Source organism: Mustela nigripes, chromosome 15, assembly GCF_022355385.1.
Source record: "Mustela nigripes isolate SB6536 chromosome 15, MUSNIG.SB6536, whole genome shotgun sequence".
NCBI classification, from domain to species: Eukaryota; Metazoa; Chordata; class Mammalia; order Carnivora; family Mustelidae; genus Mustela; species Mustela nigripes.
In genome coordinates, this window is record NC_081571.1 from 50,717,572 (window position 1) to 50,743,387 (window position 25,816).

The window sequence follows — 25,816 nt, forward strand, 5'->3', positions numbered from 1 at the left end:
AGGCTCCGCCCCTCGCGCTCGTCGCCGGCGTGAGGCTGCGTTGATTTAAATTTGGAGCCTCGTTACTCTGCGCGGAATGCGAAGCGAGGAGTTGCCATTCGAACTTACTACGCGGCCTCGATGTCATTGGTTGTTTCGCGGACAGCGGCTCGACGCGATTGGCCAGTTCCCCTCAGGGCCCGTGCCCTGGTTGGCCTAAGACAGCGCGGAAGCGGGGAGTTAAAGAGTCTATGCCTGTCGTGGAAGCTGGACTGGCCCCTCGGGAGCGCCCAGGAGTCGCCTGTTTGGGGGGCTGCCTTTTTATACACAACACTAGGTACGTTCTTTGTCGTCCCTGGCCTTTCCTCCTGTTTTGAACCGGAGAGCCCACTTTTCCTTTCTCCTGACCCACCTGCCCGCTGTCCCCGGGGTGAATGGGAGCAGCGAGGGAATAGGTGCGGAAGGGGATGGGGTGGGGGGCGCCGAGCAGTGATCGTGTGGGCTTGGGAGTGACACTGGCGTGAGTGTCCACCTCTTCTCTTCTCCCAAGGAAGCCAGCTGCTTCAGCCTTCCAAGAAGTAGATTCTTTCTCCCTAGTCTTGTCCCCCTTTGACTGAAAGTAAGTGCAGTCTCGCATGCTACCCTGGGTTTTTAGCGGAAAAGAGGAGGTTTCAGGAGAGGCAACCAAAGGAGGCGGTTATTTTCCCTGCTCTAATCAGTCACACTTCTTGAAGCGGGGCTGAAGTGGAAGTGGAGGACACACGCGCGTGGACAAGCTTCCTCGTCACGTATTTGCTTGCTACCAGTCATTGTTGTTTAGCAACTGTAGTTTAAGAGGTAATTGTTGGGATATCCAAAGGATGTTTAGAGTCTTTAGAGACTTGCAGTAATGAATAAAGAAACTATAGGTAGAAGTCTTTTCGTTGAAGAGTTTTGTGTCTGCTCCTTGAGTTGCCTCGAAAGCAGACCTGAGCTTATTCATATGTGGTTGACTGCTGCCTGTGTGCCACTTAACTTTCTGAGCCTAAGTCTTCTGCAAAATGATATCACAAGTAGCGTACGTCTCTAGCTTTTAAGATTATTTCAAGGGTCGCTTTAGAAAATGTATGTGAGGCCTCTTTGTGAACTGTAAAAATAATAATAATAACAATAAGACCCCCAAAGCGTTAGATTTTGAGGATTTTTTATTTTTTTTTTTTGCGAAGTATGTTTCTTGAATACATTTTAGTTGTCAAAAATCAATGTGGAACCTTGTGGTTTTATTGTTCATAATTATTTCTTTTTAGTTTTCTCTCTCTGCTATGGGAGATGTCAAAGAATCAAGGATGCAGATAACACCGGAAACTCCAGGAAGGATCCCAGTTTTGAATCCTTTTGAAAGCCCTGGTGATTATTCTAATCTCCATGAACAAACTCTCTCCAGCCCTTCTGTTTTTAAATCAAAGAAATTACCAGTAAGTTATTCTTGACTAGTGTATACGAATTATTTTAAATGTAAACATCTTTCTTTGGAAGTTAAGGGAGAAACTTCCCCTGGAGCACATATGTTTGAAATGTGCTCTTTTAGCTGTAATGTTCACTATAGTGTGTGATTTTTTTTTGAGTTAGAATTTTTCTTTTTTTTTCTTTCAGTGGATAACGTGTTGACTTCCTGAAACTGGGTGTAGCTAGATACTATGATTGGTGATATGTTTATTAATACTATATTTGAGAAGAAGCTGTGTCATCTAATTATCTATTCTCATTTATTCAGCAAATCTATTTGAATGCTGTTGTGTTAGATAAAGTACTAGGCATAGAGAAGTAGTGAGGGTCATTAGACACAAACTCTCAAGGAGCTTGTATTCTAATGCAGGAATCAGCAAGCTTCTTCTGTTAAGCGCCACAAAGTAAATATTTCAGGCTTCGCAGGTCATCTTGTTGCTGTTACAACTAGTCACCTCTGCCTTGTATCACAAAAGCAGCCATAGGCAATAGGAAAAGCATGAAACGTGGCTGTGTTTCAATAAGCTTTCTTTATGGACATTTGAATTTCATGTAATTTTCACATGTCATAAAATAATAATTTTTTAATTTTTCTTTTTTTAAACTTTATTTTATTTTTTTTCAGTGTTCCAAAATTAATTGTTTATGCACCACACCCAGTGCTCCATGCAATATGTACCCTCCGTTATACCCACTACCAGGCTCACCCAACCCCCCACCCCCCTCTCCTCCAAAACCCTCAGTCCGTTTCTTAGAGTCCACAGTCTGTCAAGGTTTGTCTCCCCCTCTGATTTCCCCCAACTCTAGCTTGCAGTTGTATAAAAAGAAGCCAACATATACTCTAAAGGAAAAGACATAACTAATCTAGCAACTTCAAAACAATGTATGTGGTATTAGTGGTTAGGGCGATCAAGGGTGATATGGAAAGGAAAGTGCTCTTTTGTAGATTAGGGAAGACTTTGTAGCTTTAGCTTATTTTTATTGTTATTTGCTACACTGGAGTTCTTTTGAAGTATGATCTTTTAACCTAGTAAATTACCTGGAAAAACTGCCAAGTGCATTGCTGTTTATGCTATGCTTTCATATCTGTTAAACTAAGAGCAAGTAAAGTTTTACAGTTACAGACTTTATATTGTCATAAATCTGACCTCATGATTTTTGATTGAACTGTATTAAATTTTAGTTATCTGGTAATCTAGAATAAATAGATTAGCTGCAAAATAATCCTCAAAGCCAGAATGTGTGGAATGTTGGATTTTTAAGCCTGATTTTATTAAAAATGCATTAGGAATTACAGATTAGGATTTGGGTAAATTTTTGGTTCAGTTGGATAGTTGAATGCAGAAAAGCAGCTGTGATTACCATTTTCATAATTGTTTTAAGTATCAACTGTTTTATGAGCTTTTGCAGGCACTTCTGTACTTAGGACTTCATTCAGTTCATTCTTAGTGAGAGTAAAGAACTTTGATAACTCTATAAGAGATTTTTACTTTTACTTTGGTATGTTGCGTCACTGATGAGCAATTTCTCATTAACTGATGAGGAATTTCTATACCTTTATACTCTCCTGTGATTTTTTTTCCCCATTATTACATGATTTTAAAAATCACCCAGTTGGGAGGCGCCTGGGTGACTCAGTGGGTTAAGCCGCTGCCTTCGGCTCAGGTCATGATCCCAGGGTCCTGGGATCGAGCCCCGCATCCGGCTCTCTGCTCAGCAGGGAGCCTGCTTCCTCCTCTCTCTCTGCCTGCCTCTCTGCCTGCTTGTCATCTCTCTCCGTCAAAAAAAAAAAAAAAATCACCCAGTTGGGACACCTGGGTGGCTCAGTTGGTTAAACATCTGCCTTTGGCTCAGATCAAGTCCCACACTGGGCTCCTTGCTCAGCAGGGAGCCTCCTTCTCCCTTTGCCTGCCACTCCCTGCTTGTGCACATGCGCTTGTGTGCGCACGCTCTCTGTCTCTCTGACAAATAAATCTTAAAAAAAATAGTTTAAAAAAAAACAAAAATCACCCAGATGGAAGATTTGGATATTTTAAAATACAGTCCTGTAAGTTGATTTAGTGTGATTTGATTACCATTTACCATTTAATTTAGTGGTAAAGACAAATTTTAAAATACAAGGTTTGAAATACTTTTGCATTATAACCAGTCACGTTATTTCCAAAGCTGACATCTGTTAGCATTTTGATGAACTATTTTAGTTTGCTTTTACTCATAAGTTCACTTTCTTTTGTTAAGACTCCAGGGAAATTTAGATGGTCTATTGATCAACTAGCTGTAATAAATCCTGTAGAAATAGACCCAGAAGACATTCATCGTCAAGCTTTATACTTAAGTCATTCTCGGTAAGTTTTCCTTTTTTGTATCTAAGTATAATAAGATATTCTTAAGTGAAGAGAGATGGGAAATTCCAAAGGTTGGATATATTTATATGTAAAGATATCGGGGAGGAAAAATTCTGAGACAGATTTATTGTATCTAAATGAAGAGTGAGTTCAAAGAGCTCTATCCAGAAAGAGATTTCCTTGCAAACCTTAGTAGGATTTTTTTTTTTTTTAAGAGATAACTTTCCTCTGCTACTTATGGGATTATGGGATAGCTGTGCTTTCCAGTACTTGGTAGAGGGAAGAATATTTTGAAATTTGTACCTTTCTACATGATTGTGGCTTCTCCCACTGAATTTTTTTATTTTTCTTTATGGTGGTATGGGGTAAAGCAAAATGCTCTTTCATTGCCATCTATGTTTGGGGAAGCCTAAAATCTCAAAAGCACATTGAATGAAAGGGTATTCATTAGCAACAGAGAGAGCTTTTCTAGATATCACCCAACTTTGATATAACACCCTTAGGAAATCTAAACTACATTGTATTGAAGTCAATCTATTAATCAGAGCAGCCTTAACTTTTTGATGTGTTACGTAGATTTCCTAGCACTGGTGTGCCTCAGACTGGTGGCAGTCTGCTTGATGATGTCCAGTGTAGGGAGAACTTGCACTTCTTCAGTGGAACAGACCTAGCTTTAGATTACATATTACTGTAATTTATAATTATAAGTAACAGTGTTTGTTAATAGTTTGGGGAATTCTTGTTGATGTCATTTGTATAGTCTGATGTTTTAAATATTTGAAATAATTGAACACTGGTGTGACCAGCTTTTAATTTTTATCCCAAGGTACATGTTGTCAGTCCAAAATAATGGGTGATTGGTGTATTTCAGTAGGTAGATTTGTAATACAAAAGAGGAGAAAAGAGTGAGAAAGATCCTAATTTTAATTAACTAATGTAATTCAGTAAATGATTACGGCTTCCCCAGTGGATAGTGAGTACATTCTCAACAAAACATTCCGATTCATTCTTAGAAACAAGCAGTGACTTCTAGTGTCTCTTCCTATCTAATCCGAGTTTCCAATTTCAGTGCCTCCCACTCTTTATTACTGCTCCACATAAAAAAATGATAACTGTAAGGCAGATGGGTGTAAACAAATGAGTCCATCCATATGGAAGGTGAGCGATCCTGAAAAGGCCCTCCCCTACTCAGGATCCATTCAGGGTATTCCTGTAATGGGTATGCGTCATGCTGGTGTTCTTGGATGTAATGGTCGGGGTACTCTGTCCTCCTTGACTTCTGAGAACCCTCAATGATCAGGTTCTATAATATTTGTCTAAACTAATTTTCAGTGCTGCTAGCAATTGCCTGAATATTTCAGGTTCTTAAAGTCCCTCTGATGAAGCAGAAAATGTTTCTGAATGAGGTGATACTAAATCAGAGCTTAGTAAATATTATAGGCTATTATTATTATGCACTGTTATTTTGACCTGGCTTATGTACATGAGATACAACTGAGTTATTTGTCCCCAAAATGGCTGTTGTTCAAGCTGAGATATATGGATTATCATTGTAACGTATTTTCTCATCATTCCTTTACTTGAAAAATTCATTTGATTTTAATTTGTGAAACATACATTCTTAGATAAGGTTTGTTAAAGCCACAAATACATATGTGAAACATTTTGAGTGACAATCATTTGAATTGTGAGAAGAAGTATTTTACCAATTTATTAACAGAAAGCAAATAATCTTCCTTGGGATAGATTGAAGTGGTCCTCCAAGGCTAGCTGCTTAGTCCTTGGCAAATCTATGCCTTGTGCTCGAGACCCAACATTTTATGTTAAATCTTGTAGCTAATAAGTTTGTGTTGTTATAATTGCAAATTGTATCAAAGTGGGAAAAAAATCATTTGGACAGAATTCTATATTGTCATTATTTCATAATTAATATTTTTTCATCTTTATTCAGAACTGTAAGGGTGATAGTTTCTTTTCTTCTATTTCAGAGTAAGAGTTGATTCTAAAATTATAGCTATGATAAGCTTGCTATAACTGAAGAAAGAGAATCCGGACAATTTTTAGATTTCTGTGGAATGAAATACTTCTTAATTTACGATGGTTAAAGGACAAAGTTCATTCAAATTACTTTATGTTGTTAATAGTAATTTAAAAATTTTATCAATGTAAGCCCTTTAACAGAAAATACTATTCCATTCAAACTGAATGGGAAAGAGGGAGGTAAGCCTAACAGCACAATGTCAAATACCTAAATACTGTCATTTACTGAATGTGATAAGATACCAATTTTGCTCTTAAAATAAGACTAACATTTGCCAGTTTTCAACAGAATGAAATTATTTCTTTGAAAGCTTATTATTTTAAATGTTCAATCAGCTGAAGTAATGGCATGGTTATGTTTCTTCTTTATCTCTGTATAGAATAGATAAAGATGTGGAAGACAAAAGACAAAAAGCCATTGAAGAGGTAACTTAAAACTGTTACTGATCATTAAGCCAGTTAAGCATCAATTCTGCGTGCACATCACCTCTTTTAGGAAGACTTCCTTCAAATTCTTTACTCTTCCGGATCGCCACCAGCCTGGCCTGTCCCCAGCTGTGTCTGGTGCCCTTCTGTGCTCCCATAAAACCGATGTTCAGCTATGCCAGCGCCTGTCATAGTGCTCTTGTGATACTGTAATGATTTGGTTTAGTGCTTCTTTCCCCTAGGCTACATTCTTTTTTTTGGCCAGTGTTACGCTTTATTTATCTTTTCATTTTCAGGGTTTAGCCAGTTTGTCTCTTCCTTGTGCCTTCAGCATACAGATGAGCACAAACTTCTGTTTCATCTTGGAGTTTATATGTAGAGAAAGTTGAATCTTTTCAGACCTTGAAAATCGAGATTGGCTTTGGCAGCAATGTTGTTGTTAATGCTTTGAATTTTTAAGGCATAGAATATATTTCATGAAATAAAATACCTTACTAAAACATAGTAAAAAGTTTATTTCAAATGTAGGGTTTTTTTTTAATAAAAATAATAAATTAAGTTTTTCACTTTTTGCTCCTTTGATAATCTCCTCTTAGAGTGCAAGCCAGGCTTATTTATCTAATTATTGCCCAGAAAATCTTTATGTCATGGCAACATCTGTTTTTCCTTTTTCCCTTGCTAGCCCCCTCTACCCATCTCTATTCCTTAGCTATATTTGGCTCTTCTACATGCCAGAAGACTTCCACTATGGACTATGTAGAGATTAAATGATGCTCTGGCCCCTCCTGCACTTATTTTTCTAGTGTTGGCTTGGGTTGCAGATACAGCATATTTCTTCAAAAACCACTGCATGTGCTTTACTCCTCTCAAACATTGTACTTCTTTATATAGTAACTTCAGAATTTTCATTCTGACCTAATCACTTGTTTCCACCACAGTTGAATATTCTCAGACTGGATCGCATTTCCCAACATTTTAGAAAATATGCTTTCCCTTTAGAATCCTCAGCTTTAAAGGGAAATTCAGCAGAAAATTTAAGAAAATGAAGTCAGAGGGAAAATTAGGGTCAGTCTCAGTGTATCAGAAACAAGTTAATGATCAGAAACAAATATTTTCAAATATATAAATTTTTGAAAGAATAATTATGTGCATAGTCAAAAGAAAACAAAATTTAGACTTCAAAGAAAAATTACAAAATGAAAATGAAGAACTTCTTGTTTCCCCTTACTTCCTAAAAGTAACTATGTGACTTTTATACTTTCAGGTTAATTTTATGTATATAACAATAAATGATCTTTAACAAATAGGATTATCATTCTCATATTGTTTTGCATCTCGCTTTTTTGCTTAATAACGTTTCATAGGGTTTTTTTTATTATTATTAACACATACTGATTTTTAGTAACAGCATAGTATTCCTTTGAATGACTGTGTTATAACCTAACTCAGCCCCTACTGATAGATACATAGGTTGTGTTTGGTGTTTTGCTATCACAAATAATGCTTCAGTGAACACACTTGTGCTTATATCTTTGTGTAATGGCAACATACTTGCTAAGTCAGGAGGTTTGTGTTCTCAGTTTTGCGTTCTCAGTTTTGGTAAATTTTGCCATACCGCCCTCCCAAAAGGTTATAGCAGTTTTTACTCCTGGCTGTGTTCTGATACATGCTGTTTTTTCATGCCTGCAATAATGGTTATTATTCAGCTTCTTAATTTATATTCTTATCACTTTAAAAATTTCATCTTGTTAATTTGGATTTATATGTTTTTCATTTTGAATGAACTAAACATATTGCTTTGTTAGTTGGTGGGTCCTTTATATTTTTTTCTGGAAATTGTACTTATCGTAATCTCTGCCGCTCCCCCCTTTTTCTTTTACATCTTTCCTTGTGTCAAGGAAATTGTTCTGTACCATATGAATAGCGAAATATAAAGAAAATGTTTTGGAGATGCCTGGCTGGTTCAGTCCTTAGAACAGATGACTCTTGATCTTGGAATTGTGTGTTCAAGCCCCACATTTCCAAAAAAAAGGAAGGAAAGGGAAGAAAAGAAATTGTTTTGAGTTCCTTCCAAAACAGAGAGAAGAAAGGGAAAAATACTGTGTTAGACTTTATTTTATACTGGAATGCAAAAAGGAAAGACCTGTATCCAAATGCTCTTATCTCCATTTGAGTATACTGGTGTACTGGTTTAACAGCTAGCCCTCTGCAGGAGGAGTATGATTTCTAGCAATTGCTGCTATCTCTAATGTAAATACCCAGCCATGGCCAGTTTCAAATGAGTGCTGGGACGTTACCCAATTGTAAAGGAAGTGCCACAGCCCACAGTATATGTGGGAGTCCCACCAGGCTGTTGCAAAAGCCACTATGAATCTCAAGAGCATGGATACTGGGAAGTGTTCAGTAATTAGTGAATAATGAGTTAGGGTGTTTGTTACCTTTTTGTTTTATATATTGTAAGTTTACAAGTTTTTAGCATTGACTTTAACAAGTGATGCACAAAATTCCTGAAAATTTAATAATTAGATCTTGAGAGCCAGGATAAGCCCTTTCCAGCACACCATTCACACCTGCTTGTATACATCTATTTCCATTTATTGCTGCTTTCTTCATCCTCCCTTTTGTTATCTTCACCACCCTCCCCAAATTGCAAGGGATTAAAAATATTTCTCTATGATCAATGCCCTTAGATTAATTTGCAAGTTTTAAGTTCCAGTGGTTGAAGTATTAACAATTCTCTTTATCTATACTTTACATTTCTTCTATTTTACTTTTGGTCATTTGTGCTTTTAAGTATTAAAATTTTTAAATGTTACTATAAAGTCTATGTAACATGTTTAATGATTTTTTTGAAAATAACATGGGTACTTGTTTGTATTTGGGGGGAAATTATGCCTAATTGTATGACTTTAATTTTTCTAGTTTTTCACAAAAGATGTCATTGTACCCTCTCCTTGGACTGATCATGAAGGGAAACAGCTTTCAGAGTATCATTCCAGTAAATGTGAGTGTACTAAAAATCATATGAATAAAAATCGTAAAAATCATATAGTCGTAAAACTTAGTGAATGTAAAGCAATATATAGTGAAGTGTCAGCTTCTCTGCTTTGATAAGGATACATGCTAGATTTTTGGATACCAGAAGATTTAACCTTTTAAGGGTCTGGTTTTCAAGTATGAACAAGTCATGAGTATAAAAGGCACAGCATAGAGAATATAGTCAGTGATATTGTAATAGTGCTGTATGGTGACAGAGGGTAGCTACACTTGTAAGCAGAGTATAACATACAGAGTGGTATAGAGTCGTCAAATTACTATTTTGTACACATAAAATTAATATAACATTGTGCATCAACAACAAAAAACTGCTTAGAGGTTACAACTGAAAATGTGAATAAAATGTACAGAATTCTTACTTTTGGCTGTTTTATTCTGAATTTAATTTTTTCTTCATGACCTTTGTGAATATCAGTTATGATGGTGATAGAGGATCCACTGATGCAGAAATAGTTGGTACTGAATCAAGAACTGAGTTGTTGGTGATTTCTGCCTAATTTTCAAGGTTAATATTTAAAATGAAGTTCTTAAATTGCTTTTTGCTAATTTGCTGATTTCTTATAAAGGCAGAGGAAATGTGGACACTTGACCTCTAGGGCAGTATAATATAGCTGATTATATACAAAATTAATAAGGAAATTGAAGGACAAACCAGTAATCTTTTATTTTTTTGACTTCAGGAAATAGTTATCTTTTATTTGCTCTCATTGTCCCTTGAGTTGTGAGCAGTGTTCAAGTATCACTTGTGTATTTCACTTGTACATTTCAGTGAAATTGCCCACTTTCCTATATAGTATACATTAATTATGCTCTCAGCATAAGAAGGACTGTTCCATTCTTTATCAAAAATACAATTAATTGGTAAAATGGATTGAGCCCTTGCCATATGCCAGACAGTGCTAAGTGCTTTCAGTAATTCCTTATAATAGCTCACCTGAGGGAGGTACTCTTATGGGCCTCACTTGATGAGAAAATCTAGTTTTAGAAAGGTTGAAGCACTTGTTCAGGATGACGAAGAATAAAAGTGGTAGAACCTGGATTCACAGCTAGACATTCTCAGCTGGAGTCTGTTCTCAGCCACAACAAACTGAAGGTAGCATGCAGTAGTGGATGGAGACCAGAACTGGAGACCTCCTGCTCCTCCCAATCTATCTCTCCCTCTCTCTCTCTATCTCTCTCTCTCTATATATATATGCTTTATATGTATACTTTATATATATCACCTATAGGGGTTATCTTGATCAAATTATTCAGTCTCTTTAGACCTCAGCTTGTAAAATAAAGGAGGTGAACTATGTAGTTGTCTCTCCTAGATCTGAAATTTCTATCCAGGGTGACATTTTCATTGACACTGGTTTTTTTCCCCCAACTCCTTTCACGTTGATTTTTGAACAGGTGAATCTACCTTCTGATGTGGTCTTTTTACTGGTAGGCAAAGGCAGAAATGCTTTGGTTTATTCACAGTGGCTTATGCTGTTAACTTTTACTATTATTAATACTTGTGCAGCAAGGTGCTTCAGTGTGTTTCTATTTATGGACATGAATGAGAATTGCTTTGGCATATACACATAGACTGAGAATTCCTAGCACATAGACTGTGTGTTTACCTGTTTTGACTATGCAGTGGCCCCCTTCTCCAGAATGACTGCACAGTCTACGTGACCACCAGCAGTGTCTAGGATTCCTACATCCCCACATCCCTGCCAGCACTTGGCATTATCCAGCTTTCAAATGCTTGCCTTTCCTTTTTTAAAATTAATTTTACTTACATTCAATTAATTAACATACAGTGTATTATTTAGTATCAGGAGTAGAGTTCAGTGATTCACCTGTTGTATATAACACCCAGTGCTCATTAATGCCCAACATCCAATTACCTCATCCCCCTACCTACCTCCCCTCCAGTGACCCTCAATTTGTTTCTCAAGATTAAGAGTCTTTTTTAGTTTGTCTCCGCTGATATTGTCTTGTTTTATTTTTCTCTCCCTTCCTCTATGCTTCTGTGTTTTGTTTCTTCAATTCCAAATATGAGTGATATCATATGATAATTGTCTTTCTCCGATTGACTTATTTCACTTAGCATAATACCCTCTAGTTCTATCCACATCATTGCAAATGGCAAGATTTCATTTTTTGGTGACTGAGTAATATTCCATTGTGCATATATACCACATCTTCCTTATCCATTCATCTGTCATTGAACATTGGACCCTTTGCATAGTTTGGCTATTGTGGACATTACTGCCATGAACATTGTATGCTTGAATCACTGCATTTGTATCTTCAGGGTCATTACCTAGTAGTGCAATTGCTGGTCATAGGGTAGCTCTGTTTTTAACTTTTTGAGGAATCCCCATGCTGTTTTCCAGAGTGGCTGCACCAGCTTGCATTCCCACCAGCAATGTAAGAGGGTTCCCCTTTCTCCACATCCTTACCAGCATCTGTTGTTTCCTGACTTGTTAATTTTAGCCATTCTGACTGGTGTGAGGTGGTATCTCATTGTGGTTTTGATGTTGAGCATTTTTGCATGTGTCTGTTGTACATTTGTATATCTTTTTTGGAGAAATGTCTGTTCATTTTTCTTGGTAATTTCTAAGATACCTTGTTTAACAAAGTTATATTGGTTCTAAACATTTCATATACCATCTCCCATTCTGTCATAGGTATGCCATTTTTGTTCTTGATGCTGTTGATTGCAAAGAAATTTTTATTTTGATGTAGTCAAGTGCATAAATATTTTTTTCTCATTTGATTGTGTTTTAAGCTTATTTAAGTCCTTCCAGGAGGAAACAACCAAGGAAACACTTGCAATAGAGTTAAAAAGCATAGTAATGTTGCAGTTGGTGTCTTTCTGATCTAAGGAGGTGAGGGAAGGCATGCTGGTAGAAGATAATTTCAGCTGAGACCTAATTAACCAGACTAAGCAAATAAGGGAGAAAAGTCAAAATAGTATGAGAAATAGCTAAATGTGAGAGAGAACCTGGTTTCTTTATGGTGCTCAAATAAATAGTGTTTAGTTGGAGAACAACTGTACTAGAGACAGACAAGGTTTTGAAGGGCTTTCTGCGATGCTGAGGTGTTTGGACTCTAGCCTGAAGATCAAGGACATTGTAGGGTTTTCTGCAGCAGAGTGCCTTGGTTACATTTGCTTTATAGGTCACACTGCTTACAGCAAAGAAAGCATTCAAATGTAGGATTTTTATTTATTTATTTTTTTATTCATTCTGACATTATTTACTAGGATACTCTAATTTATTTACCCACCAGCTACTTACTCATTCACCCATTTACTTATTTAAGTTTATTAGGTTACTAGACTTTATTCTATAATGTTCTTTAAGCCTTCTGGCATTTTTTTTGTTTTTTGTCTCCTTGCCTTTTCCTTCCTTTAATTTTGTTTATATTAGTCATTTTAGTCATTGTGGTTTTTTTTAATCTCATGATTTTCAAGTTATAAAACTTAGTAGTCATTAATTTTCAATTAAAAAAAATATTTGCAGGGGCGCCTGGGTGGCTGTCATTAAGCTTCTGCCTTCAGCTCAGGTCATGATCCTAGGGTCCTGGGATCGAGCCCCGCATCAGCCCTCCCTGCTCTGTGGGAAGCCTCTCCCACTCCCCCTACTTGTGTTCCCTCTGTCACTGTCTCTCTCTGTCAAATAAATAAAATCTTCAAAAAAAATTATTAAAAAAAATTTTGCAGCCCTACCTTTGATTCCTGCTATGAAAATAAACTGAACATAGTTTTACCAAACTTTAGGTTTTGTTGAAATGATCTGGCATTTTAATTCAGACAATTTATATAACCCATTTTGCAAAAGCATTAAGCAACAGAGATCTGTCTGAGGACTTTGAGGTTTGACTAACGTGCATCCTCAGTCTTTTAAGATTGACATAAATACAGAGTAACCATACTTTCCTTAAAAAGAGTTATTTGTTTCTCTTTATTTGCTGTGGTAGTTCTTCAAGTTTTATCTTTGTGCTTCTTCAAAATTTAAAAAACTAATAGAAGCATGCCAAATTATTATATGTTCAGATACTTATTTTAAAACTGTTATAAAATGAAAGTTTTCACCTTTTTTTTTGTTTTTTTACTCTGGAAAAGGTCACCATTAAAGTATATGGAGAATATGAAATGTAAGATTTGACACTTAAAATGTTTTATAGGTATTAATATAACTAGTGAATCTCCAGTTGGACGAAAACTGACCATCCATTCTGAGAAAAACAATGGTGAGTGTGAATATAATCTGAAATGAAGAATGTTCCATATTAAGCTACATTTGATTTTAAATTCAGTTTTTGTGATAACACTTTACTCTGAAATCAAAATTATTTAATTATGAATGAGCCATAGGAGAGCTAATTTTTTTTTTAAAAATTAGAATACATATATTCCTCCATGTTTTAGAAATAGCAGTAGTGTGTGTGTGTGTTGTTACTGTTATTTGAAGCATGTGAGTCGATTTCTGGTGTTGGAAAGCATTTTTCTGAATATTTGTGAATAATTAGGATATCTGTACCCAATACACTTGATCCTTGAACAACATGGGGGGCAAGGGTACCAGCCCCTATGCACTAAAAAAATCCATATATAACTTTTTTACTCCCACAGAATTTAACTGCTAGTAGCCTACTGTTGACTGAAAGCCTTACTAATAACATAGTCAATTAACGGGTATTTTGTACGTCATGTATTATGTAGTGTATTCTTACAATAAAGTAAGTTAGAAGAAACCGTTAAGAAAATCGTCAGGAAGAGAAACTACATTTATATAGTACTGTACTGTATTTATTGAAAAACATGGACATTTCAGTAAACTCATGCAGTTTAAATCCATGTTCTTCGGGGGTCAGCTATGGAGATGGGCTTCTTTTCAGAGCCAGCAGTACAACCAGAAATTAACTCTTACCACTAACACGTTTATGTCAGAGCTTGAAGGGGTGGCAAACTGCTTATAGAAGGGTGGCATGTTTTTAATAGAATGCATAAATGAAATAATTCAATTTGTCTGGAACAGCATGGGGAGATGGTTGATTGGGAAGCACATGGTAAATTGCATGTAATATGCTTGCATTGATTTATCCGTGTTTGTATTTATTTATCTGCTTACTTCCAGCTGCTTGTCAGACATTGCTGTCTCTTCCTGTGGATTTTAATTTAGAAAATGTATTAGGTAAGTATTGTATTTGTTTAAACCTTTAATAACTTAGACAGAAGGTTTTGTTTTGATGGCTTTTTGTAAATGGAAGTAGGTGGCAGTGTCTCTTTCTAAAGAAGTGGGGATATAGTCCTAAACTTTCTTTTTCTTTAACTTGGCCTGATTAGCCTTTTTGTCATAATGAATTTTGCTGTAGACATAAACTATTCATCAGCACATCTTATTGGTTTACTTACACTAATAATGAAGTATTCAAAAAAGAAGGAGTAATTTCATATTTCAAATGTCACATATGCAATTAAACTTTGCCCTCTTTTTTGAACAAAATTCAGATAAATAGTACATGCTGGGTTTTTTGTTTTGTTTTCAAAGATTTTATTTATTTATTTGACAGAGATCCTAAGTAGGCAGAGAGGCAGGCAGTCAGAGAGAGGGGAAGCAGGCCCCCCACCAAGCAGAGAACCCGATGTGGGGCTCAATCCCAGGACCCCGGGACCACGCCTGAGCCAAAGACAGAGACCCCAACCCACTGAACCACCCAGGCGCCCCAACATGCTGTTTTTTTAAAAAATCACGTAACTGAAGAATAATTGCTCTTTAAAATGACTACTTTTGTCTTTACTTCTGCTATTATTAAATATAGGTGACTATTTTAGAGCTGATGAATTTTCAGATCAGTCTCCTGGAAACCTCAGTTCTTCATCCCTCAGAAGAAAGCTGTTTTTAGATGGCAACGGAAGTATTTCTGACTCCTTAACTCCAGCTTCTCCCAGAAGTCCTTGTGGTGCTCAAGCCTCACTGGAGGTTTTTTATTCGATAGATTTATCTCCTGTACGGTGTAGGAGCCCTGTGCAGACACCAAGTTCGGTAAGACGTTGTGCTTGAAGTGTGCTGTGTAGTTGGCTATAGATGGACCTGGACACTCATTTTGTGCTCAGGGACCGAATGGTTGCCTTTAGACTTTATATCTCATGAGGGTTAGCCTAGTTCACATTTTATCATTAGTCAGGAATGTTTTGGTGAGACTCCATTTTTATATTTAGGTGTATACAGGATCAGATTAGTCATGAGTCTCAAGGAATTTCAGTGTAAGTTGTTTTCAGTACAGGTAAGGTTTTCAGTACACCACAACTGGATTGACATTAATTGAGTAATCTAATTTAAAGGTGCTCATAAATAGCTGCTCCTATGAAATAGAATGGTTTGTTTAAAACATGGCATTTATATTTTATTTTAACCAACATACTCTATTTCAAAATGTTTCTAACAGTCTTCTTAATTGTTCTCATTATAAGATGCTTTGCCTTTTGGTGAATGACCAAAGTTTTTAATGACCTACTTTGTAAACGTGTTTTGAAGATGAAAGTAAATAGCATATGGTATAACAAACTGAGAAAGAGAATAGTATAATTTTATTTTTATCACAGGGGCAGTTTTCTTCCAGCCCTATTCAGGACAGTGCAAAAAAATACAGCTTGGGAAGTATAACCAGCCCTTCACCTCTTACTTCACCCACTTTCTCACCAATTGCATTTCAAATAGGAAAGACTCCACTCTCAGGTATGTCTCATAAGAAAATCCCTAATTTCAATTTTTACGTTTACCAACATTTGTTATTAAAGACACTCTTCTTTAACTTGTTCTAACTGTAGAGCTTCTAAATGATTACTAATCTTCAAAAATTTAAAAACTGGTGTTTTTTTGTTTGTTTGTTTGTTTGTTTGTTTTTTACAAAAGGAACAGTTTACCTTCAAAACCTGGATTCTCAACAAAGTTCTACTCTAGTATTAAACTAGAGTAGTTTAATACGGCCATCTGATTAGCAGTATTTATTATCAAGTGTTCTTGTAAAGGGAATCAAAGAAAGATGGCAAATTTAGAGTTAAGTTGATTTCTGTGTGCCTTCTGACCTGTACTTTCAGAATTTGGTAATCAGGTATTCATATTTTGTAAAGATATATTTGTTTGAGTCAGACTTTTAAGGTAAATATAGTGTGTGGAAATTTACGTGTTTCTCTTTGCAATGTGTTAGTTTCTCAGAAAAAAAAATTGTAACTCCTTTTGAAAAAGTTAAAAGAGTTATTCATAATAAAATTGGAAACCTGAAAACTACTTTTGTTAGTGTATGTATATATATATTTTTTTGCATAAATACATGTGTACTTTTATGAGGAGATAGACACACACCCCATAGTTCTATGGTTTGTTTTTTATTTTGTTTTGTTTTTGTTTTGTTTTTAATTTATTTATTTGACAGAGATCACAAGTAGGCAGAGAGGCAGGCAGAGAGAGAGATGGGGGAAGCAGGCTTCCCGTCAAGCGTAGAGCCCGATGCGGGGCCCGATCCCAGAACCCCAGGATCATGACCCGAGCGGAAGGCAGAGTCTTTAACCCCGTGAACCACCCAGGTGCCCCAAGTGGTCTGTTTTTTTCACAAAGAATTGTACTGTGAACATTTTCATAGGTCTTTCAGATCATTTATTATTGTATGAAACGGTGATTTTTAATCATTGATCATGGATATATCATTTGTTTTCAACCACTGATGAACCTTACTTCTAATTTTTTATTAAAATAATTATTTTTGTTTATACACTGTATTTAAATTCTCAGTAGATTTGGTCAAAGGAGGTGAACGTTTTTAAGGATCTTGATGAATTTTGTCAAATTTTCTTCATAAAAGGTTGCATCAATTGAAATTTTTATCAATAGTATGTAAGAAAGCCAGTTTCTCCCATTTAGAAGTACTGGTATTACCATTCTTTGTGATGTTTCTTAATTTGTTGTATTACAAAAGAGTTTCTTACTGCTTTAATTTTTGTGTCTTTTTTTTTTTAATTTTTTTATTTTTTATAAACATATATTTTTATCCCCAGGGGTATAGGTCTGTGAATCACCAGGTTTACACACTTCACAGCACTCACCAAATCACATGCCCTCCCCAATGTCCATAATCCCAACCCCTTCTCCCAAACCCCCTCCCCCCGGCAACCCTCAGTTTGTTTTGTGAGATTAAGAGTCACATGGTTTGTCTCCCTCCCAATCCCATCTTGTTTCATTTATTCTTCTTCTACCCACTTAAGCCTCCATGTTGCATCACCACTTCCTCATATCAGGGAGATCATATGATAGTTGTCTTTCTCTGCTTGACTTATTTCGCTAAGCATGATACGCTCTAGTTCCATCCATGTTGTTGCAAATGGCAAGATTTCATTTCTTTTGATGGCTGCATAGTATTCCATTGTGTATATATACCACATCTTCTTGTGTCTTTGATTATGATGCTTTTGAACTCTTTCCAAATACTTTCCTTTATTTGAGGGTAGGGATTCTTAGTTCATACTTCACAGTTCATTTGTTTTGTTAAGCAAATGCTTTCTTATTGCTTTAACTTCTGTATTTTTTTATTGTTTGTGTGGCTGACCATTTCATGTTTATTTGCCATTGGGAGGATTGTTTCTGGGCCCTTGCCGTTTTTTTTAAACTTCTGTTTTTGTTAAGCCAGTGAAGTTATAAGAAGCATTATATTTTAAAGCACCTTTACCATTTTGATTATCATTGTTAAGCTCTTTCTTGTTGCAAATATTATTTTACAATTTTTGCATGCCTTTTAACATTGCTTATACTGTTTTTGCAAGGTATTTACCTGCTTCATTTACCAGGTATAGCTATTAACTTGTAGCTCTCTGCTGATTTGTCCAGTATCTTCTTTGTATATGAGCACTATTACTATAGGAGCAATGTGTTTATGAGGAAATAATTCTCAGAGAATAAATTATTTTTTTTAATTAAATGGAAGTGCCAGAGGAATTCTTTTTGAAGAGTCTTATCCTACTTATTGAGACACAATCATTTGTGCTATTCTTTTTTAACCCCAAAACTTCACTTCAGTAAACAGTACACTCTTCTAGAAATCCAGTTTTTCAGGCATTAAAACCTTAGTAATGTCTTTTCCATTTGCATGTTCTTATGATGGAATTTTTCCCTTTCAATCTTTTAGAACAAAGAAAGTTTACTTTTCATTCCCCTGATAATTCGTCTGGAACAACACATTCTAATGGAATTACCAATCCATGCATCAGAAGTCCTTATATAGATGGCTGCTCACCAATTAAGAATTGGTCTCCCATGAGACTCGAGATGTGCACAGGTGGTACACAGTGTCGGACGTCCCTGATTCAGATACCTTTTGCTCTTGAAGCTCACGGGGAAGACGAAGAAGATCAGCTGAATCTTCCTTGCGCAGATGCCTCGTCACCAGCCATGGACATGGGTGGAGTACCCCTGCGGCAGGTGAAGAGTGACACTGCTGCCCATGGCGCACATTTGGTAGTGACCGCCATGTCTATTACACAGAATCAGTCCAGCACTTCTGAGAAAGAATTAGCACTGTTGCAGGATATTGAAAGTGAGAAAGAGAACAACACTGTGGATATGGTTGATCCCATAGAAATAGCAGATGAGAACACTTGGATTAAGGAGCCAGTTGATAATGGGAGTATGCCCATCACTGATTTTGTGAATGGGATTGCCTTCAGTATTGAAAACTCTCATATATGCATGTCACCTCTTGCGGAGAGCAGTGTCATTCCTTGTGAAAACAGTAACATTCAGGTAAGAAATTTTAATACTCTGGAGTCCTTTACTTTCTCCCTTATTCTTTCTTTTTCTGAGGTTATACTAAGAAAATGGGTTAAATGTAAGGACTAGAGTATTATACAACTTTTTAGAAGTATCAATACACAATGATACTAAGAGGGTTAGTTTCTTTTAATTGGGACTGGTGGTGTATATTTAATAATCACATTCACTGGTATTTTTGTTGTTGTTCTTAAATATTTTATTTATTTGACAGAGAGATCATAAGTAGGCAGAGAGGCAGGCAGGTGGGGGGGAAAGCAGACTCCCTGCTGAGCAGAGTGTACAATGCGGGGCTCGATCCCAGGACCCTGAGATCATGACCTGAACTGAAGGCAGAGGCTTAACCCACTGAGCCACCCAGGAGTCCCACATTCACTGTACTTTACATGTGTTAATTTATTGAATCTTCACAACGCTCTTGTGAAATAAGTGGACAGTTATCCCCATTTTACAGATGAGGAAACTGAGGGTCAGAGAGGTTAAGTAAATTACCTTCATTGGTAGCAAGTAGTGGTGCCAAGATTTGAATCCTGCAGTATGTATGGCTTTAGAGCTCAAGTTCCTGAATCTGAGTTTGTACTGACTCATGGTAATAGCTGACATGAACGTGGTGTTCAGTGTGTCAGGTGCTTTTCCGACCACATTATATGTAGTCAGTCATTTAATTTTCCCATCATAATTCTCCCACCTTTTCAGAATGCTAAAATTTGAAACTCACAGGAGGATTCTAAATGACCCAAAATTAAATATAATCATCTGCTCATGTTTTTATGTCTATATTGTCTCTCCTGACTTCCAAGATCGTTGCTCAGAAAAATACACTAGAATTGCTTTTATATCTGGTAGCTTCTAAATTTGGTTCCTAAGTGAAAGAGCACTTACATCAAACTTAGCCTTCAAGGTATTAACTTTTCCTCACTACCTTTTTTTTTTTTTTCCAGAACATTTATAAAAGAATCAAAATGCTTTCATTGAAATACACTTTAATCATCTAACTCAACTACCCATCAGAAGCCTATATCACTACTAAATTGTCATCCTCTCTATGCTTGAGTGCCTGCAGGGGAATATAATCCATTTTGGGGCTTCTCTTATCATTACAGGCCTCTGCCTTATATTGAGCTAAAATATGCTGTCTGGGATATCTACCAGTCAGTTTCAGTTTGACGCTTTGGGCCATATCGTAATAATATTTACCATTGGTAGAGCATTTGATAGTTTAGAAACTTCAGACATTCTTATTTTCCTACCACAAAGGCTACTTCTAACCACTTGAAGATAGCCATATTTTCTCAGGGCCTTTTGACTTGCTTTATTGTGGGCTGGTTAGCTTCCAGCTGCGGTATAAGCTGTCATCCCAGAATGTCCCTTCACAATGGGAATTCTCTTCACCTTTCCTATGTTCTGTCTTCTGTTTTCTGCATTCCATTCTTCTCTTTCCTGGTTTACCTCTTACTTTACTGGAACACATTTTCTGGAAGCTGTGTGAAAAGGAGTACATATTTTAGATACTGCATGTCTGATCATGTATTCTTCATTCTCTCACATGAGAGTTTGGAAATAATTGTCCTTCAGACTTTGAAGGCATTGTTTCATTGATTCTATTTCATTATTGCTGGTGAGGGATCTGAAACCATTTTAATACTTAATCTTTTGTATCTGGTCTCTTTTTACCCACCCCTGGACATGTATAAAATCTTCTCTTTGTCTACAGTGTTCAGAAATTTCAGCGATTCTTCGGCGTGGGTATCTTTTTGTCCACAGTACTGGGCTTTTAGCAGAGCCTAACGATCTGTAAACTCATGCCCTTCACCTCTTCAATCTTTTTTTTTTTTTTTTTAATAATATCTTAGATTTCTCCTCTCTCACTTTCACTTTTCTTTCTGGAATTTCCTTGTACTTGTCCAATTTTTAAAAATCCTTCCGCTATATTTTTTATCTCATTTTTGTTTGTGCATCATTAACTTCTAAGGCCTTTTGTGGGTGGAGGGGGTTGTTTTGTTTTTGCTTTTGGTATTAATTTAAAAATCTGTAGCATGGCTGGCAAAGCATCTAATAGTCTGACCTTTACCTTACTCGTCAGCTTCATTTTGTTTCCTTTTATTCTCTTCGTTCAGTCACATTAGCTTTCCAGAGTTTTAAACAAAGAGCCTTTCCCCTCCACAGCTTAGAATTCCTGTCTCTCCCACTTTACCTAGTTAACTCCTATTAGTTTTTTAGTTCACAGCTTAATAATCACTTCCTCAAAGGAGCCCTCCGTGATCACACTAGCCAAGCTAGATCCCATTATCTGCTTTCATAATTCCATGTACACTTTGCCTTCTTTCCATTCAGACCATTTATCGAGCAGTCATATATGTTTTTGTTTATCCCAGAACTTATGTGTAATAGCTATTTGTTAAATGTTTGGAATGAAAACAGAATAAATGTATAGGTAAGTTCAACCAGAAGGACTGTATAAAGTGAGAACACAAGCCATTTGATGTTTGGAACCCTGAGGAGACGTCAGGGGTTTGTTAAAGGAAGCAGAGCCCCCAAAGGAAACTGAGAGGGACCAGCCAGAGAGAGGGACATGAGGAAAAGCATAGTGTTAATATAACATCTTAACCAAAGAATGGTTATTGCTGTGAAAGTAAGAGCAAGGGATATGGGGCTTAAAAAGTGGCTGTTGAGTTAATAACGGAAGTAATTTGGTGAGTGAACGACGCCAGGGTAGAGTGATGAAAAGTGAGTGGAAGGAGGGTAAAGGAGGTGAAGTAGTGAAGAATTATGTGTAGAAAACTGAAGAAACTGTGTTGTGAGGGGAAGGGGTATCATAGTCAGAAAAGAACGTTCAAATCCAAGATCTTTTTGTAGTTTTTTAACTTTGTTTTTACTTTAGATGGGAGAAACTAGCATATTTAAGTTGAGAGGGAGAAGAGTAAAAAGAACAAAGAAAACTAGAAATTGGGCAGGATAATTAATAATAATAGGTATCAACTATGTATCCTTTTCATGTACCAGAGATCAGGGCAAGTATTTTAGTTAGAATCTTTTTTTTTTTAATTAACATATAATGTGTTATTAGCCTCAGGGGTACAGGTCTGTGAATCGTCAGGCTTACACACTTCACAGCACCCATCATAGCACATAGCCTCCCCAGTGTCCATAACCCCACCACCCTCTCCCTACCCTCCTACCCCCAGCAACCCTCAGGTTTGTTTTGTGAGATTAAGAGTCTTTTATGGTTTTACAGTTAGAATCTAATCCTCATGATGCCTTACAGCAGATGGAATAAATATAATATATAAAATAGTAATGAATTTTATACATAGGGAACTGAGGTCTGTGAGATGGGATAGAATCTAGAGCTCTGGTAAGAGGTAAGAGGATTAACACAAGTAACCCTTCCACTTTTAAAGGGGACCAAGAGGTGACGGATGGACACGGGTATATATATTCGTAGCTGGGGTCTAGCGTGGTTTAGGGAGCTTGGGCTTGGGAAAGTGAAGTGGCAGATTTCCATTTATTTCCTAGCTCAGTTAGTTTTATCAATTTCGGGAATTGAGAGCTTCTTTGAGTTTTATTGTAATCCTCACTTTTATCTAACGGTTGTGAAAGTAACAGGAAAGCAAGTTCATAGTGGCTCGTTCACAGATTACAAAGGACACTACAAGATGTATTTTATCAAAAGGAATAGTTTAATACAGTGACAACCTTGAAGAACAACCAGTTCTGTATAGAATTACCTTTTATAGTTCTATATTTTAAATTTCATTATAATCAACATTAAATAGTATTATTAAATATGACCAATATTAAATAGTACATTGTATTGTTTACTTGCAAATGGTAGTATTCACTTAAATATTCACTTAAATATTTTATATATTTTTATATATATAACTCTACTTATTTTATATATATAACTGTTAACTGGTATTTTATGTGAGTATATAATTCAGAAATACATTTTATATAAATATTTTTAATTTTACTTAGACATAAGAGTTCCTCTAATTTTGTGGCTGAGTTAGTTTGCAGTGTTATCCTTAGTGTTTTTTCCTCTTCCCTGGCAGATGGATAGTGGCTATAACACACAGAATTGTGGGAGCAATATTATGGATACGGTTGGAGCAGATAGTGATGCACAAAGCTTGGAAGTTGAGAGTAAATCTCAAGTTTTTAATAAGGTATGGAAAAGACAGAGAAAGCTTGATATGGTTGTGTAAGTATTTATTATATATTACTTTTTTCAGGGGCACCAGTTGGTGGAGCATGTGACTTGATCTCAGAGTTGTGAGTTAGAGCTCCACCTTGGGTGTAAAGATTACTTAAAAATAAAATCTTTAAAATAAAAAATTTTTTCAGTGTATTTTCCACCCATTTTGCTTAAAACTTTGTTAATCATCATCTGTTTATGCCTCATCCTAGTTTGGTTCATTTAACAGAGTATGGTGGTTTTTTTTTTTTTTTTTTTTTTTAAGATTTTATTTATTTGTTTGACAGAGATCACAAGTAGGCAGAGAGGCAGGCAGAGGGAGAGAGAGGGAAGCAGGCTCCCCACCGAGCAGAGAGCCCGACACAGGGCCCAATCCCATGACCCCCAGACCATGACCCGAGCCGAAGGCAGAGGCTTAACCCACTCAGCCACCCAGGTGCCCCAGTATGGTGGTTTTTAAATCAAAACAGTTCATTTTCCAAAATAACTCTTTGGCTATGGGAGAGGTTAAGAGGTTGGAGAGGGAGAGCTAGTCCTACTTTGGAGCAGGCACCTGAATTCCTTTTCTTAAAACTAAAGAGGAATGGGAATAAGGGGTGCCAAGACAGTTTTTTTGGCCTCTAACATTATTTCAAAGTTAAACATAAAGAATTTCGATCATTAAGAAAATGATACAACTGAGAGACCACACATCAAAATAAGAACTCTCAAAAGTAAGGGCTCTTTTCTTTAAAATCCAAAAGCCTTTCAAGACTATAAATAACATACCTTACCTACTAAGTATTTGTACAGAGGTATGCTTTTGATTAGGACATTTACTGTACCTTCTTGATAGGATGGTTGTAACTATATTTGCATATTTGAGGAAAAGCCATCATAATTATAGGCACTGATCAGGAGAATCTTTCATTTTTATGTCAACTTGTTCATAAACACAATAAACACCAGCAACTGTGCAACTGAACATAATTCTCTCCCAATGGATATTAAGATATAATATGGAGGCTACCTTAATTTCCTTTTCCTCCATTTTCTTGAGGTGTTTGGTTGTAGTTGTTCATTTAGAAGCAAGCAGGTAGGGTACAGGAAAAGGACTTTTTGATGCAGAACACTGATTTATAGAAATCCCTATCTTCACTGTGCTTTTAGAATTCATAAGGAAATCTGCATTTAGGTTTTAAAACATGGTAGTTGTGCCCTGCACCCTTGAATGGTCCTATTCATGCAGCAAATAAGGTATTTTCTGCTTTTTCCCCACCCCACAGGAAGACCGTGGAACACAGAGGTGTTGAATGAACACAGAAACTTCCCATCAAGGCAGCAGTCCATAGAATACCTCTCAAAGCCGAGGTCCATCACTCAGTGGCTCCTCACATAATTTTTATGCAGAGGATCAATAATGGGATCGTGACTGGGAAAAAGGTGCTTCAACTAACATGCTTAGCTTTTTTTCTTTCCCCCCTTAATGTGAAAAATCAAGGGCTTAGTGACATGGGAACAGAAAAGCTCCTGGAACTTTCAACTCATCGAAGTACAACTGTATTTTTTTTAATAAATATTTTTGTACTTACCTTGATTGATGTGTTTAACAGTAAAAAAAAAATTTGAGAACAAGGACTTTGCTCCTATCCCACAGGGTTAGTGAACTGCCTAATAGTAAACCTTACCAACAGGACAGAATTTAGCAGTAGTTTTAAGAACATGTAGAATTGTGAGGGTACGGTTTTATTTTACATAAAAATATGTGACTATACAGATGAATTTACATTTATAATCTTTGTGAAAGAAATAAATCTTAGATATAAAATGAACTTGAAGAGTACGAAGGAGATTAAGCATTTTCCCAGAATTTTTTAATTCTTGATTCGTTCATTTGTGTACAAATTCTGTTCTAGTTACTACTTCATTTTTTTTTAAAGAGTTTTATTTATTTATTTGGCAGAGAGAGGGAGAGAGATCACAAGTAGGCAGAACAGCAGGCGGAGAGAGAGAGGGGAAGCAGGCTCCCTGCTGAGCAGAGAGCCTGATGCGGGGACCTCAGGGTCTCAGGACCCTGAGAGCAAGACCCAAGCCAAAGGCAGTGGCTTAACCCACTGAACAACCCAGGCACCCCCCAACAGGGCTTTTTGAATGTAATATTCCATGTGCTGCTTAGCATAAAAACTGGCATTAGAAGCCTTTTAAATTACTGAAGACAAGGCTTTGGATGAAAATAATGATTCTGGTCATCTTGACCTATCCAATAAGAACTAATGCCTGAATTAGGCTTTCCTCCTAAATGAAACCAAGAAAACAAACATGGGAAGACCAAAGATTAGCCATTGCCTTGTTTAACCAAGAAGCCTCCCTTTCCTTCTGTTGCAAGTAAACTATGGGCTGTCAGCAAAGGATTTTTAAATGGTGGAGAGGTGGAAGTCAAATGGGTTTTGTGACACATTCAAGTTAGGAAATGTAAATTTTTGTGGGAACATAGCTGCGCTTGC

At 36.5% G+C, this 25,816-nt stretch overlaps 1 protein-coding gene across 1 annotated transcript; it reads left to right on the forward strand.

The window, feature by feature from the left end:
• The first annotated feature begins 228 nt into the window (after positions 1-228).
• Positions 229-24,909, forward strand: BORA (BORA aurora kinase A activator). Its single transcript, XM_059378002.1, has 12 exons — positions 229-316; positions 1,266-1,433; positions 3,703-3,809; positions 6,230-6,275; positions 9,198-9,279; positions 13,497-13,562; positions 14,450-14,506; positions 15,135-15,358; positions 15,919-16,051; positions 18,492-19,105; positions 23,191-23,304; positions 24,599-24,909. The coding sequence occupies exons 2-12, from the start codon at positions 1,281-1,283 to the stop codon at positions 24,623-24,625; spliced, it is 1,623 nt and encodes a 540-aa protein (XP_059233985.1). The 5' UTR covers positions 229-316; positions 1,266-1,280; the 3' UTR covers positions 24,626-24,909.
• Positions 24,910-25,816: the final 907 nt, after the last annotated feature.